General features: G+C 39.2%; 1 protein-coding gene across 19 annotated transcripts in view; it reads right to left on the bottom strand.

Moving 5' to 3' along the window:
* Positions 1-14,439, bottom strand: part of RAPGEF4 (Rap guanine nucleotide exchange factor 4) — a 152,146-nt gene that overhangs the window by 6,966 nt on the left and 130,741 nt on the right. For 17 of the 19 annotated variants that reach the window (XM_027461176.3, XM_038182436.2, XM_027461174.3 and 14 more), the window contains 6 exons: positions 13,289-13,414; positions 12,627-12,805; positions 7,869-7,959; positions 5,592-5,642; positions 4,877-4,964; positions 4,472-4,536 (listed from right to left, as the gene is read on the bottom strand). In XM_027461176.3, the coding sequence (XP_027316977.2) occupies positions 4,472-4,536; positions 4,877-4,964; positions 5,592-5,642; positions 7,869-7,959; positions 12,627-12,805; positions 13,289-13,414 (600 nt within the window). Of the gene's footprint in view, positions 1-4,471; positions 4,537-4,876; positions 4,965-5,591; positions 5,643-5,711; positions 6,214-7,868; positions 7,960-12,626; positions 12,806-13,288; positions 13,415-14,439 lie in introns of those variants that run through there. The other 2 variants (XM_072040943.1, XM_072040944.1) reach the window with 2 other exon arrangements.

Here is a 14,439-nt window from a genome sequence, read left to right as displayed (position 1 = left end):
GCACTGTCTTGTGCTGCCATGGCAGGTCAGCAGTTTCAGAGCTCATTTGTGACATCTGCTCCCTCTACAGGTGCCGCTTCTGAGACATGCTGCACGGTACAGCTATGTGGAGATGGTGCCATGGAAAGTGATCTTTGTTCAGGCTGTCTGATGATTTGAGAAATGACACTGGTAAGTTCCGAAGTAAGTGCGTACCTTTCTGTGAATTCAAAATTCATTAGTGGCAGTTTGAGTGCAAGATTACTCTGCTGAAGTAGAGAAAAAAGTGCAGTTTGCAGGTTGTCTTGTATGTGTAAAATCATACAGTTTACAGGAACTAATACAACTGACAGTTTTGAAGGTTCTCCTCCACCTGATGAGAGCTAAAAGTCAAATGTGTATTCCAGATCACAAACTGTGTTTGCTATTTACTGCCATCTTTTACCATTCTTTCACCTGCTTGCAGATCACAAAACGTTCTCAACCTGACAAACTACAAATGCAGCATTTTAAAAACTTCTGTTTATTCCTTGTTCCTCTATGACATCTGTGTTTTCAAATTTTAAAATATGGGTTTTCTAAAGCAATGTGCATAATTAATGGCTACTACCAATTCACTAGCGGAGAAAAGATGCAGATAGTTTTTACCACACAAGGTCAAGAAATATATACCAACCTATAAGGCACATCTGAGCAACATCATGGTGGAAACAGCTTCTCTTTATCAGTTTGTTACAGTGAGATAAGTAAAAGAACTTCAATATTGCTCTAAAAGCATGTCTTGTTTGGTACTGAAGACAAAGCCTTTTAACCAAACACTTATACTGCTAATACCAGTAATTTAGTTTTCTGTCTACTTACTGACAAAAGCGTAACATGTTCCAGGCTGGATTTTAAGGCGAAATTCTAGTTTCCACCATTCCACACTCTCCCCCCTAACCTGCCTCCCTGCTTCATGCAATGAAGTGACATGGCAAAGTGCACAGGTAAATACAAAGAGCGTACATATTTCTGACACATTAAATATTGCTTGCCCACATCTTGTACAGAGTAAATGGGTCAGCCTACAAACTTCCCTGTTTACACATAGCTGTGGCTCTACCACACATGGTGTTCTCTTCCCTGGCTAGCTTTCCTTGCCCTCCTACTCCTCACAGTCTCCTCTGAATAAGAGGCATCCGTGGGGATAAGGAGATGGGGAAAGGGAAGAAGGAGCAGGCAGTTACAAAGGTAGCAGCAGGTAAAACTCAGTAACACTCTGTAGCGTTACTAACACAGTTCTGCCACTACACCTCCGAAAAGACTTATTTATAGGAAAGTACAGCAGGAAAAAATTGACTTGGTTCCTTTCCTTTATAGCTTGAGTTTGTTTGTTTTTTTTTTTGTTTTTTTTTTTAAAAAAAAGGCTAATGCGGTGTAACATCAAACTGTCTGTTTTCCCCTTCTCTAAATCACTTTGTCCAATTTGAAAAAAAAGCCCTGAATTTTTAACTGAAATAAAGTTCCTACCAATCTTCTGTGAAAATACATGGCTGTGGAGAAGAGAAGGATCATGAAAGTGGCCTCTTATTCTGTCTCCTTCAGGGAAAAAGCTGTAGTGCAAGTTCCTACGTTATGACAAAAGCCTATTCACACAGAATTCCCCAGCAATGAAGAAACCACACATGCCCCAGCCACGAGGAAAGCTCTGAGCAGTGCTCAGGCAGCCATGATACACAAATGTTTAGGAAACCAGGCCTCACTGTTTCTGGCACTTAGAAAACTCCTGGCTCAGACACTGTCTGACAGCTCCTGCATGTTTCAAGATGCATCACTTAATATAAATAATAGAAACATCAGGAAACATTAAAGATTTAAAGGACGCTGTTTCAGCTGAAGGGATGCCACTAGATCAAACTTCTACTTTTGGCTGCCAGTTACAGGAATAAAGTTGTCAGCAGCACATCAGCTGTCGGGATCAGAGCTCTGTGGTGAGAATGCAGACATGATGCCAGAGGCTGCTCTTGGTTTCATCACTGTGCTTACATGAGAGATGGAGGGACCCACCTCCTCTGGTGAAAAACAGCACCTCCAGTGGGAACTACCCAGATATTTTTATTCATAAACTTATGCAAGCATCAAAGTTAGGATCCAGGGAAATCATTTTGCAAAGAATGAAGATGTTTTTAGATAGATCAGTAAAAGAATCTCCCCCAGAAATTTTTCTTCATCTGCTTGTAACAGAATGTCATGCAGTAGAAAACAAATGGCAGAAATAACAAGTGGCAGGACATGATTCCTGTGAGGAGATCTAGTTTCTGCTTTTCTCCTTAAAAGAGCGGAATAACATCACAGAGCTACCTTGAGTTCATACTTATGTAAAAGAGAGCACAATTTATCTGAGAGTTATCTGGCTGAGTGGTCTTGTCTTCACTAGTTAATATCTGGCAATTATGTGTGGATATGACAGTTGTAAGCCTTACACAAGTAGGCGGTAGTGACTGAGGTTTAACAGTAGGCTTTTCTTCTTTGCTTGACCTGATGACATATGCAAAAAGCTAAAAACTGCCGGGTCTACATTAGGACTTGAATGAGTTATGTGGGTGGAATCTGAATACATGTTGCTTTGAAGAACTATGGGTTGAGAGAAGCAGTAGAAACACCATAGAAACATGCAGAATAGCCAGTAAAGAGCATTAAAACCATGAAAGATATACTTGTAGTAAGGCCTGGAGAAAAAGCAGAAAGAGCTTTTAGGTAGAGAACTAAGGAAAGGTTTATAGAACTGAGTGAGGAGAACGTTCCCTATTCTCTCGTGTGGAGGAACATGAGATGTGATATTGATACTCTGAAAAATAAACAGCATCAAAAATACAACAATTGATCTCCACTTTCCCCTCCTAAATGAAATGGTGAAAACTCAGATTACTTATCAAAAAAGGTGATACTCTATTTATTCGGTATACAATTTTATTTCAAACCTTAGGGTGCTACTAGTAAAACCATGTCTTGGAGATAATATATTTTTTAAGATAAGGGCATGTGCAGACTTGGGAGAAAAATGCAGACCTGCAGCAGTCCAGATACAAACCTGTTTAAGCTATTATAATTATCACTCTTGTCCTCAAGAGGTGTAAGTAGGCCAACTGAGGTGGAGAACAGGGAGTCAGTGACTTAGATGGCTATAGCAATTCAGCTGCCATCCCTCCTGGTTTGGAGGTGCTCCAGCTAAGCCTGAGATCTCTTTGTATTCCCCCAAATATTTATTATCTACACTATTATAACAAACTAGAACAGGCAGTGTAGGAAAAAGTCATTTCTCCCAGGTGGAAAGCTCCAGCCTTACGAATGAGATGGCAGCAGAGTCTGCATATGCAATTACATAATGACATTACTGCAAAGTGAGGTCAGGCCCTTACTCAGACATTAACACTATCATTTACAAAAAAGTCTCAGCTAAGTAGAGTGGTATTTCCACCCTAGGACTCTCCTGGAACTAGACTAAAATCTTAAAAAAGAATTTGCTCAGTGATAATCACTCTTCTGTGAAGCTTTCTAAAGAGCTGAAAGTACTCCTGTTTTCCCCTCCACGTTATCAGAGCTCAGAAGGTAAGAAAAGTTCCTCTGTAGTGCAGTGGAAATAACCATGCAGTGGATCTGGTTACTGTAGTACTAAGAACAAGCAAATACAGATATCAGAATTGATATGGTCTAAGAACATGGCTGAATGAAGACACAGAAAGTCAAGGTTTACCTTTGCAGTGCAGTTGCTAATAGCTTGGCATAGATAACTCTGGTTCTCAGATCTGTGTGTCATTAACAGCATTAATTAAGGACATGGTCTTAGCAGACAACAAAACTACTTCTCACTGCTGAGAAACCTGAGTTTCAGTTGAGATTCCTTCCATCAGAAGTTGCCTGCTTGCAGTTTTTGACCATGGTGTTTGAAATGATGAGAGCTTAGGTGCAGGATTTAAAATAAATCAAATTTGAGCATAATCTAACCTTCTGTCACTTATCTCCCTTTCCAACATGAAAGCAACCAAGTCACAGAAGGCTCTTTATGCTTGTTAAAGGAAAGAGGAAAATAAGATGTTGTGCTCGTTCTGTATAAAGCTCCTTTCACTCTCTGAGGAGCAATGCAGAACTGTCCCAGTCTGTGGCAGTTCAGTCCTGTTCGAAGGAACAGCAGTTAAAATCATAGTGTGGTCCCAAACTGGCTGTTAAGAACTGTCTAATGCTGCTTCCTATCACTGCTGCTGCCTCTCCTAGGAAACATTTTGGCTGTGCATGGCTCAGTGGGCAGTTTCTTTTCCACCTCTATGAGGTTTTCCAGAAACCCAGAGGACCCATGCTCTCTGCACAATGCAGACTATTTTTGCCAGCTCCTGGTGCTGTCTTCCCTTTCTCTGGCCCTGGAAGTCATTGTTTAGAAGTTTTTCTTGAAGAGACGAACAGGGAGGCCTTTATATTTTTCATCCCGCAACCATAATTTCAAAAATGTGATACATACCATTTTTTCAAAGTTTACTAGATTGTCAGTGAGTGTCTTGTTTCCCTCATGAGTAAACGTCATGTCTGTATAGGAATAAAAGCCACATTAAAGCCTGTAACTAAACCATGGCCATACAAAACAACAGAACATTTTATCTATGCCTTACAACAATCAAAGCAGCTATAAAAGTAAAACATTTAGGCTTTAATTTGAAGCATTTCTGAGACTAGTAAAATTGAGGTATAATATTCAGATGTACTAAAGCAGTTTTTCTTGACTCTGTGTCACGCTTTTTATAATGGAAAAAGATCATACCTCACACTGAGATTGATTTTTGCTTTTTCTTGATGCTTTTTACTCCTACTCTTCAAATATTTGACAAATAGCTTTCAAGTTAATAATTCTGGTAGCATCCAAGCTTACCTTTTATAAGAAGTGGCATGAAAGGAATTATTGGAGGGTCCAATTTAGCTACAGTTAGTCTGTAGGCCCTATGGTTTCTTGATGGATCCTTACGAAAAAAGAGAAATCAAATAATTATTAATACATATTATTGAATGTATTAAGACACTGCATGCATTCATTTAGATGTCATGGCATTTATTAAAATCATTATCTTCTCTTGTGGCTTTAAAAGTGCATCTGAAAGCTACAGATGCCTTTTATCATTTTCACGTGCAGTTTACACAATGAAAATGCAGCTGCTAAACACAGTTTTCATAGCAAATAACAAGGTAAGATATGATTACAAAAAATTGTTCATAAAAGGAACCACATATTTTACCTCCATCCTTGCAGCTGCAGAGCCAGTATTCTGTAACACTAAAACGTATTGCCTGGAAAAATCCAGGTTGGAAAATATAATTTCCCATATGTACTATTGGAAAACATGTGATAAAGCTTTGCTGAGTTTCCCAGATTAACTTTGAGTGGTACATAAGTTCTCTCAGAGTAGGTTCCTAAGAGTATAATTTATTAGTCATACATACTTGTTTTAGCAGCTCTAAAATGGGATCATAAACTTCTTAAAGTCAAACAAGGACATATAAAATGTTCTGAATCAAGGAATTCAAATCAGTTACTCAGAAACTGAATTAGCTCAGATTGTGCATAGAATAAGGGATCTATTACTATTCACCATTAAGCTTTCAAATTCTGCATAGATCTTCTTGAACTTGCTTGGAAGTTTCTGTTAATAAAAACAAAAATAGCAGACCTTAATTAAATCCAATTTGTGTGGTAATTTTACTGTAAATGCTAGTTCCTTCTACAACGCCCTAAGTCAGGAAAGCGCTCTTTTTGCCAGATATTTCTAACAATGTGCTAATCTAAAATACAACATGTCTCCTAGCAACCAGATTATAAATAGAGACGGGACCAGCCATGAAACCTGGATCCTGATTTAAACCCCAACTTGGATTTATTCCTACGGGATGCTTAGGTTTGGATTTTTGTTTGGTTTACGTTGAAATCACTAAATTCAGAATCTAAGTGAAAGTTCAAGTGAGTAGCTTCAGGACATTCCTCGTTATAGCCCATCTGAAAATATAATTTATATACAGCTTTCAAAGGGGTAGCTTAATTATTCATACCTAGGATGAACTGCCCTTGCAACATCCAAGTCCATGCCTGGGCATTTCCAGGAGGTTTTCTGTTCACACTAATGTATCATCAACTGCTGCTCTAATTCTTGACATGCCCAGCAGCCTCTAGTGCTTTCTGGACTATAAATTAATGAATAGGTTTTCAGTCCACAATACCTACACAAGTAAATTATGGTCACTTGATTGTACAGCGAATGGGATGAAATGGGCATTACTAAATATTTTCATATTATGTTCATAATATCTTAATGTTATGTTAGACATATTAAATAGTATTACTAAAAGACTATAGCATGCATTATAAATTAGTTTCAGAAATTAGACCAACTTTTTATGCACACTCATAAGATGTCAGCTTTCTAGTTTTAGTAAGAAGTTTCACTACATTTGCTGATTCAATCAGACTACTACTGGCAGTGTGTAATATTAAAAATTAATAGAGACTTTATAGAGCATAAATGATTTTTTGCAATACTTCCTACATTTGGAGTGTGTACCCTAGCAAGATATTTACACTGTGCCACAGCAAGGGCCTAATTTTTAATGATGTGTGTGAACAACTGTGTGCCTAGTTTGCATATGCATACAGATTAGGTATTTGTGAAATAAGTGGTATAATTGGACATTTGCACCTGCAAATATCTAATTTGTGCAAGCAACTAATGTAAATGCATGATAATATGGCAAAAAACAGGTCTTGATATGTTTGTTTTTAAGCATAATCTCTCTCTTTATATATATATATGGCTAAGAATCAAGTTGCAGAGGTTCTCCTGATAAATTGACTGCTCTACAGAACCTGTGTGTGACATTTCCCGAACTCAGGTCATACTCCACACTGACAAATGAACTGTGTACCCCCCAAGCTCAGACCCTGTGTCTATTTCAGATTGCTGAATGTAGTATATAATTCCAGTTGCCTCTTCTGTCATCATACTATGCCTGTACTGTCTGAGCTCTCCCAACTATTCCTCTCTGTAGCCACAAAAGAAAGGTCATTATTTTTAAAACTGATCTGCAAATCTTTGCTTTCAGTGCTGATTGCATAAATTACTTGCAACGCGTACTTCTGAAAATGGGGCTGGTGACTTCTCAGATGTGTTTGTCTGAACTCCTAGTTCAGACCACTTTGTTAGGTGTTCAAATTTGGGCTGTGTTAGCATAATGCTAACTATTTTGAATTTCTAATGAACAAAATACATGCAGATTCAAATCTGCAGATCTTTCATCAACCAGAATGTTCTCAGTAGTTACATGTGTTTACTACCTCAACCTGCTGGACACTGCAACCAGTCTGTATACTCGTACACAAAAGAGCAAAGCCACAGAAACAGGTGGAAGCTCTGAGAATGAAGACCAAATTGATAATAACAAGGGGAATGCATGTCAGAGAGAAAAACAGAACCCATGTGTTACTAGGGTAACAGAGTCCATATAGAGATCCGAAAATAATATGTATAAACAAAGGATGGATTTTAGAGAACAACATATTGAGTGATCTCAGCAAATGACCAGTAGTCAAAAAGAGGATGGGCTGATGTAAGAGGCTAACTCGCTCACCCTGTTGGGCAATTTAGCTCATCAATAAAGCTGGTAGTGTCACACTTGCTAACTGCTTATGAGAACTAAACACATCCATAGGTATACCTCCTTACTAATAAAAATTGTCATCCTTAGGTAAAGGCTTCTGCTCAGGAGCTGAATTACTAGATGTAATATTATCAGTAATAAAGGCCTAACTCATGTTTTTGCTAACTAAAAGCAGAAATTCCTGACAAACTTCTTAGAATTGGATGGTAGCTAAGACTTACCTCCCACGTTAATGAGAGACGGCTCACGGCAACATTACTCAGTCCCATAATAATAGCAAAAAAGGAATTCAGATTTTTGTATTCTTTACAGCTGAAACACAAAAATTTAAGTTGTATGCATCAGTCAGAGCGAAAGTACACAAGACAACCTAAAGAAGGCTGACCCCAGCCACGCAGCATAAATTTGACTGGAGTCTGGCAGCCCTGGCCAGCAGGCCTGCAACACACAACTTCACCGATGTATGAGTAATTCACCACGCTCTGGAGGCTCCTTCCCCTTCCCTCTTAAAATAACCTCCTGCTTCTACTTCACTGGGTGCCAGCTTCTGCAAGGTCGTTAAAGGAGTCTTTGAAGTTTCTCCCCACCTGGAAGCACAGTCCTGAATCTGGGCCAAATTCAGTCCCAGAGAATACCAGTGGAAGCAACTGGTTTACAACCCCACTCACTGAAGAACCTGCTGACAGCTTCTGAACAGCTACTGAATGCTGGAAGCGGTCCCTAGAAGATCTTCATTGCAGTTTACAGGGGTATTGAGTCTTTTTAAAGAGAAAACCAGCTGTCTAGAGATGCCTGTGTGTCAGTGACATCTCGATGTGTATGATTTCTAAATAGTATTTGTGATTTCTGGAACTCTTTAGGATGCTTCAAACAACTGCCATTTGCTACCAGCATCATTAAAAGAGTAGTAGGAGCTCTAGGTCAGCCTTTATCCCTAATGCAAATGAGAATTTGTGTCACCAATTAGGAAAAACTGGAAAATGTAACTGAGTATTATGGCAGATCCAATACACTTTATAGAAGAGCAGACAAAATGGGGCTCTGACAGAAGCTGCCCATACAACTGCTCAGCTGTGACTGCATCGCTTGGCTCATTGACTCAATGGGGAGGGAAGAGAGAGAATAAAGCCTCATAAATCTGTCTTGCGAGGTTCCTGCAAATCACTTGCTCTTTTTCACAACTAATTTCCAAAATGTTTTCAGAACCTCAGTCTCTGCTTCTTTTGCTGTTTACCAAGAAAAATTCCACAAGATTCAAGCTACGTTTCCCATATGTTTGTTTTTTTTTTTTTATTATTATTCATTGCTTAAACTCTTCGCTCCTCTGAAGCATCCTCAGCTCCAGATAAAATTAGTACAATCATCACATGCTACTGTCCGACTCCGTAATTGCCACATCACCTTATTGTTATTCTGTTTTTTCTGTCCCTCTGTTTCACCAGACTCAATGTATTGAGGGGGTGAGTCCTTTAGATCTGGGCCTCACTTGTGTCTGCACTGTGTGAACACTGAGCATATGAAAAAATCATCTCTCCCCATCTGATGGTCTGCCTGTTGGAGACTGCTGCACCCTCAGATCTTCTGGCAGAGCTGCTCATACAAATTCTCCCACATCAGATTAGGGCCAGTGAGCAAGGTTAGCGAAGATAAGCTGAAATGCTAAAGCTACCCCAACTTATTCAGACTAGAGCAGGTCAGGGAGTGCCTTGTTAGTGGATCTGAGGGGAAATAAGGATGAAAAGCAACCAGGAAAGGCTGTCAATGATAACCTCTTCCCCAGCCACAACTAAATCTAGAAAGGAATATATGTCCATAGCTTGCGACATTGAGAATAAATTGTGGCATGGTAAAAATAATTAGCACACATCAGTGGTGCTCAAACATAGTAGGCAGCTGCAAATGCATCTGCAATATGTAATTTGAATCTATCTTTCATTTTAAAAAGGATAAGTTTGCTAAATATTCTGTTAAGCAAGGCAATTTGACTAAGTCCCTGTTAAAATCAGTCTAGATATAAGGCTTTATAGACCAAATATTCAGTAAACTCTACAGAATCTACACTGAATAGCTCAGTTCCAAATACAGGAACACTGTAATGAGAAACAGTGCTGTGTGGCTCCACTGGCAGCGGTATATATATTCTGCCTGCAAAATGTCAGGAAGTGAATTATTCAAAGTACCACGGTGTGTTTGGAGCAGATGTCCCTTGACCTCCCAGTAAGGTCTGTATTGGAACAAATTTCTCCTTAGTGTGAACAGTCAACACATATATAAACATGTGCTTTTGTCTCCAACACAAACATGGTTAAAATCTCTCTGTACTTACATGAGCATATTCATCTTGGTATTTTCTCTGCACACACGCACTCTCTTCAAAAATTTCTTAGAGGCTCCTCGGGCTTATAGCATACACTTGTGTATGAAAGAATGATTCTCAAAAACTAAGTGAAAGTGTCTGAGTGTAGTGATACACAGGAAGGTTTCTAAATAGCCTGTGGGTATAACTGCAAAGCGGAAATATATACAGTGTTTGTGGGTATCCATAAAGGTATGCACAAGCACTTCCTAGAAGGTCTTTAATATTATGCAATTAATATGGGAAGAACTCGCTACAGGAAATGTAGTTCGCTTCTGCCCTTTGTTTCCAAATTTGATCCTACAATGGCTGGAGGACAGAGGTGAACCTGGTAACCTCCACATCCTTTCCCAGCAAATGCAAAGGCAAAAACAGCTCCTGGAACTGAAAGCACACGTGCACAGCACTTGGAGCCAGCACTTGGCCTTGTGCTTGCCGACAAAGACAGGCCACACACATCACAGGGTGCACTGGGTGGCAGATACAAAGTGATGTGCCTCCTGCAATGCTGTCTGAGCCCACGTCATAGAACTGAAACAGGGTTCTCAGTAACAGCTATCTTTGAAAATTGGTACGTGCAAGGCATCTTGTTACCACCAGTCATGCGAGATTAATCGTGCAGCACCGAGCTGCACTGAACACTTTTATAATCAGTCTGGTACTTCTAGGTAGGGTAAAGTTCTCATTAGGTCTCAAGGATCTTCACAAGCAAAACTTCCCCACGGATCTTGCTTTGAGGCCTGGGCCCCCGTCTTTTGATCCAATTCCTCGGCTTTTTCTCCCCTCCAACTTGGGTGCGCGGTGTTTGTGTTACCGCATGCTATAGCACCTGTTACCATGGCAGCACTGCACCGAGGGCAGGAGCCTGGCAAAACTTCGCAGCGCCTTTCCAGCCACTGCAATTAAACCTGCCTGCTCGCTTTGTACTTAGGAAAATCTTGTGCTTTGGCTTTCTCTGCGTTTAGGAGACAAAGAGGACTCGGCAGAGCAGACCGCTTTTAGCTGTTTATTTTTAGCATTGTAGTGATACCAGAAACATGGAAGTAAACAGGAGGTTGTCAAGCTGTTGTAAATAGCAGAGGGCTAAACCCATGACACAGAGGAACCCACTGACTAGGGCGGCTTATTAAGGAAATATTTAACTGTAATTTTTAAGATACTTGATTTCAAGTGTTCATGGAAATTACTACTGTATCTTAATTTACCACATTTCAACATTTTCCCATTTCATGCCTCTGAGCCCAGAGCAGCCCCGACTCGTCTGTGAGCAGGTGCCAGTGCCCTCTCCTGGACACAGCCCGCCAGGGCCGCCGCCGGCTTCCCGATTTTGCTCTGAGGGGTGAGATAATGGAATATGTGGCAAACGTATTTTTAGACGCTAAAGAGGTAAATTCTGTCCTCTGTTCTGAACAGAAACCCGATCCTGCGTGCTGTATCTTGAAAATCGCCAGCTCTCTCCAACGGGAGGGCCCGAAGCCGTTCCCAGAAGGAAGTCGGTGCTCACAGCGCGGGGCCTTCCCAGAGCTCATGCATAGTTTCGGTGTGAGCACTGATTTCAGCTATGTGGAATTATGAACCGAGAGGAGGGAGACATCACAGCTGTACTGGAATCTCTTCCTTCACACAATTACATTTAACAATGCAAAACAAATGTTAAAATTCATGGTTTAACTGTAAGAACTGCTTTGTTCTGTAAGCCCCTTAGAGACCTCTATTCACAACACCCGAAGTCTTAGACAAACACTAAAAAAGGCAGCTCCTCACTATACCCCTCAGTGAACTGTTGGTTTAGACAACGAGTGACAGGTAAGGAATGTAATACACCATGAACTGAAAAGGAAGCGAGAAGGTAACTGCTATAAAAAAACCTGCAGCTATGCAGGGCAGGGGCATGCTCCTGCTCCCACTGATGCATCCATCCCTCAAATCCTGGTCCTTGACTTCAGTGGCAAGCAGCCACGGTCTAAATCTTTAACAGGAAGACTCCAAAGAGCTTCAGTCCTAATATGAATAAAAGAATAGTGCAATAATTTCCTGCTATCCAACCTCAGACCCAACAGTTACTAAGAAAAAAAGGACACTGATATTGTTGCATTTTAAAATAAAAGTATTAGAACATTACCAGAAGCAGACTGAAGGCAACATAAGCCTTATCACCTCTGTACTACATCTCTGTCATTCTCCCACTCAGCTTTCACACTCAGAACCACTCTCAGAATAGTTTTCCTGAAGAGCACGAGAAACACTTCTGTTTTTGTGAAATTATAGGATCATTTCATTGTCATTATATATTAATTCATATATTAGTTTTTGCTAATGTGTGTAAGGATATATGAAGGATTCACCTAAAGAGCTGAAATATATTTGCTCACAAACTTGATGTGAAAATATAGCACTAAGAGCTCAAAGATTTTTAGGAATCAAGGACAAATGAAGAGTAGGACAGGAAAAAAGAAAAATATATAGTAACAAGCCTCTATACTGCATTATAAGGAAATGGACAGAATTACTGAACAGAGAACATTTTAACCTCTAACGTGCACCTTCCTGAAAACAAAAAAGGAAGATAACAATTTTACTATATTGAACTTAATTTCCAGCTCACAGATGATTGTATACTTACTGGGCTGCTATCTTAATATACTTCTTTAATAGCTGCACACGCTTGCTGAGTTGAGAGCAAAGACAAATCTCAGTGACCACCCAGAACTGAATTTCATTAAATCTTCTTAAAAACAAGTCCAGATTTGCTGTGGTCTTTTTAAAATTGTGCCTTCCAAAAGTGTGATAGATCAGTTCCAGCTAGGAAAAAGAAAACAGTAGTTTGTTTGTCTGTTTGTGTAAGAAATCTTGTATTTTGGACAGTGGAAAAAAGCTAATAATGACCAGGTAAATATTGTCTACTTCCTATACTAGCCTGAAATTTGCTCTGCAGTTTGCATTTACTGTTGTACAGATGACAAGAATTTAGGTTGCAAATCCAATTGTCAATAGCTGAGACATACTAAAAGCCTAACTGTAGATTATGCATAAATAGCTCAATATCTTGAGCGAAACATACTAAAGTAATTCAATAAACAGCACATGCTTGGGAAAAGTTTTATAAGCAAGATGAAAAAATAAAATTAGAGGAAGAACACCTCATACTTTCAAAACTTGTAGGTGGCTTTATTGTAGTATTTTTGAAAATCAAGATCAGATAAAGTTTTGTAAATAATGAATATACCTACAATATACAACCACACATTGTCTAACATAATCTGTTGAATACATAGATCTTCATACCTCATGCACACAGTTGAAGAGCTCCCAGTCATAAATTGTCATCTGATGAGCTAAGTCTTTGGAACTCATCAGTTCAAACGTTCCTACTGTACCAGTAGATGGTCCCTCTTGTTCTGGTAATGGCGCCTACAAATAAAAAAATATTTCAGAAATGCTAAATTACATGATTGGTGCTTTTCTTCCATAATGTTCCTTTTTTTTTTCTTTCTTTTTTTTTTTTTTTTCCCCAGTGTGACCATTTCCCTAAGCCTGCTTCTCATACTAAAAGTGAAATTTGCTTTTAACCATTGGCTGGCATTAGGAAGTGAGCCTAAATCAGAATCCACTATGCACAGAATGCTCAGGGAAATTCTGAAAGCTCTTCAGAGGCACTGTAAGGAAATAAAACAGACTGTTCTCAGTATGTTATTTTTAGCATTGTCCTAAAATTTGAAGCCAGAAATAAACACTTTGATATGTGTTGTGTTCCCTAAAGTATGCCTATTTGTTTAGAAGCATAGGTCTGTTCAAAAAGCTTTTGTTACTGATTTCCTTTCACATATACCAGTAACTAGGTCACAAAGCAAAAGCCAAATACTTTTGAAGATTACCGATTGTAATGAAGAAAATTATTACATCTGCTGCTTTTCAGAAATCGGCAGCAATTGCAAGATCTTCTGTTCATTTATGAAATATGCCTTATACTTTCTCTTTGTCACTACCAGGATGCACTATCGGCCATTTGTGACTGTGAAACTCCTAGCTATGCTAATGAAAATTATATACACACAGTCTTATGAGAAAGAATCCTTTATACCATTCAAGTATAAAATACTTTTGAAAGACATTTCCATACCACCCAATAAAAGAGATGTGATCTACAGTGTTGCACACAAGTAGATTTAATAAAGAGATTTAATAATTTTATAATAAAGAGATTTAAAACATGGCTTGAGATCAAGCCACATTTGAAGTAATCTGTTGTGTATATATTACAGTCAAAGTGTTTGAACCAGTCTGGACTAAATACTAACAAACAACCCTCTTGCAAATTCAAATGCACTCTGAAATACCCTTTGGGAAAACATCAGTAAAGCTTCTCATGAACCCACATTTTAATTGTTTTGTTTCCAGGAGAGGGCAGTAGAGTTCACTCACAAGTTTCTTTCTCT

Source organism: Anas platyrhynchos, chromosome 7 (assembly GCF_047663525.1).
Source record: "Anas platyrhynchos isolate ZD024472 breed Pekin duck chromosome 7, IASCAAS_PekinDuck_T2T, whole genome shotgun sequence".
Lineage (NCBI taxonomy): Eukaryota > Metazoa > Chordata > Aves > Anseriformes > Anatidae > Anas > Anas platyrhynchos.
This window is presented reverse-complemented; position numbering and strand designations above follow the sequence as displayed.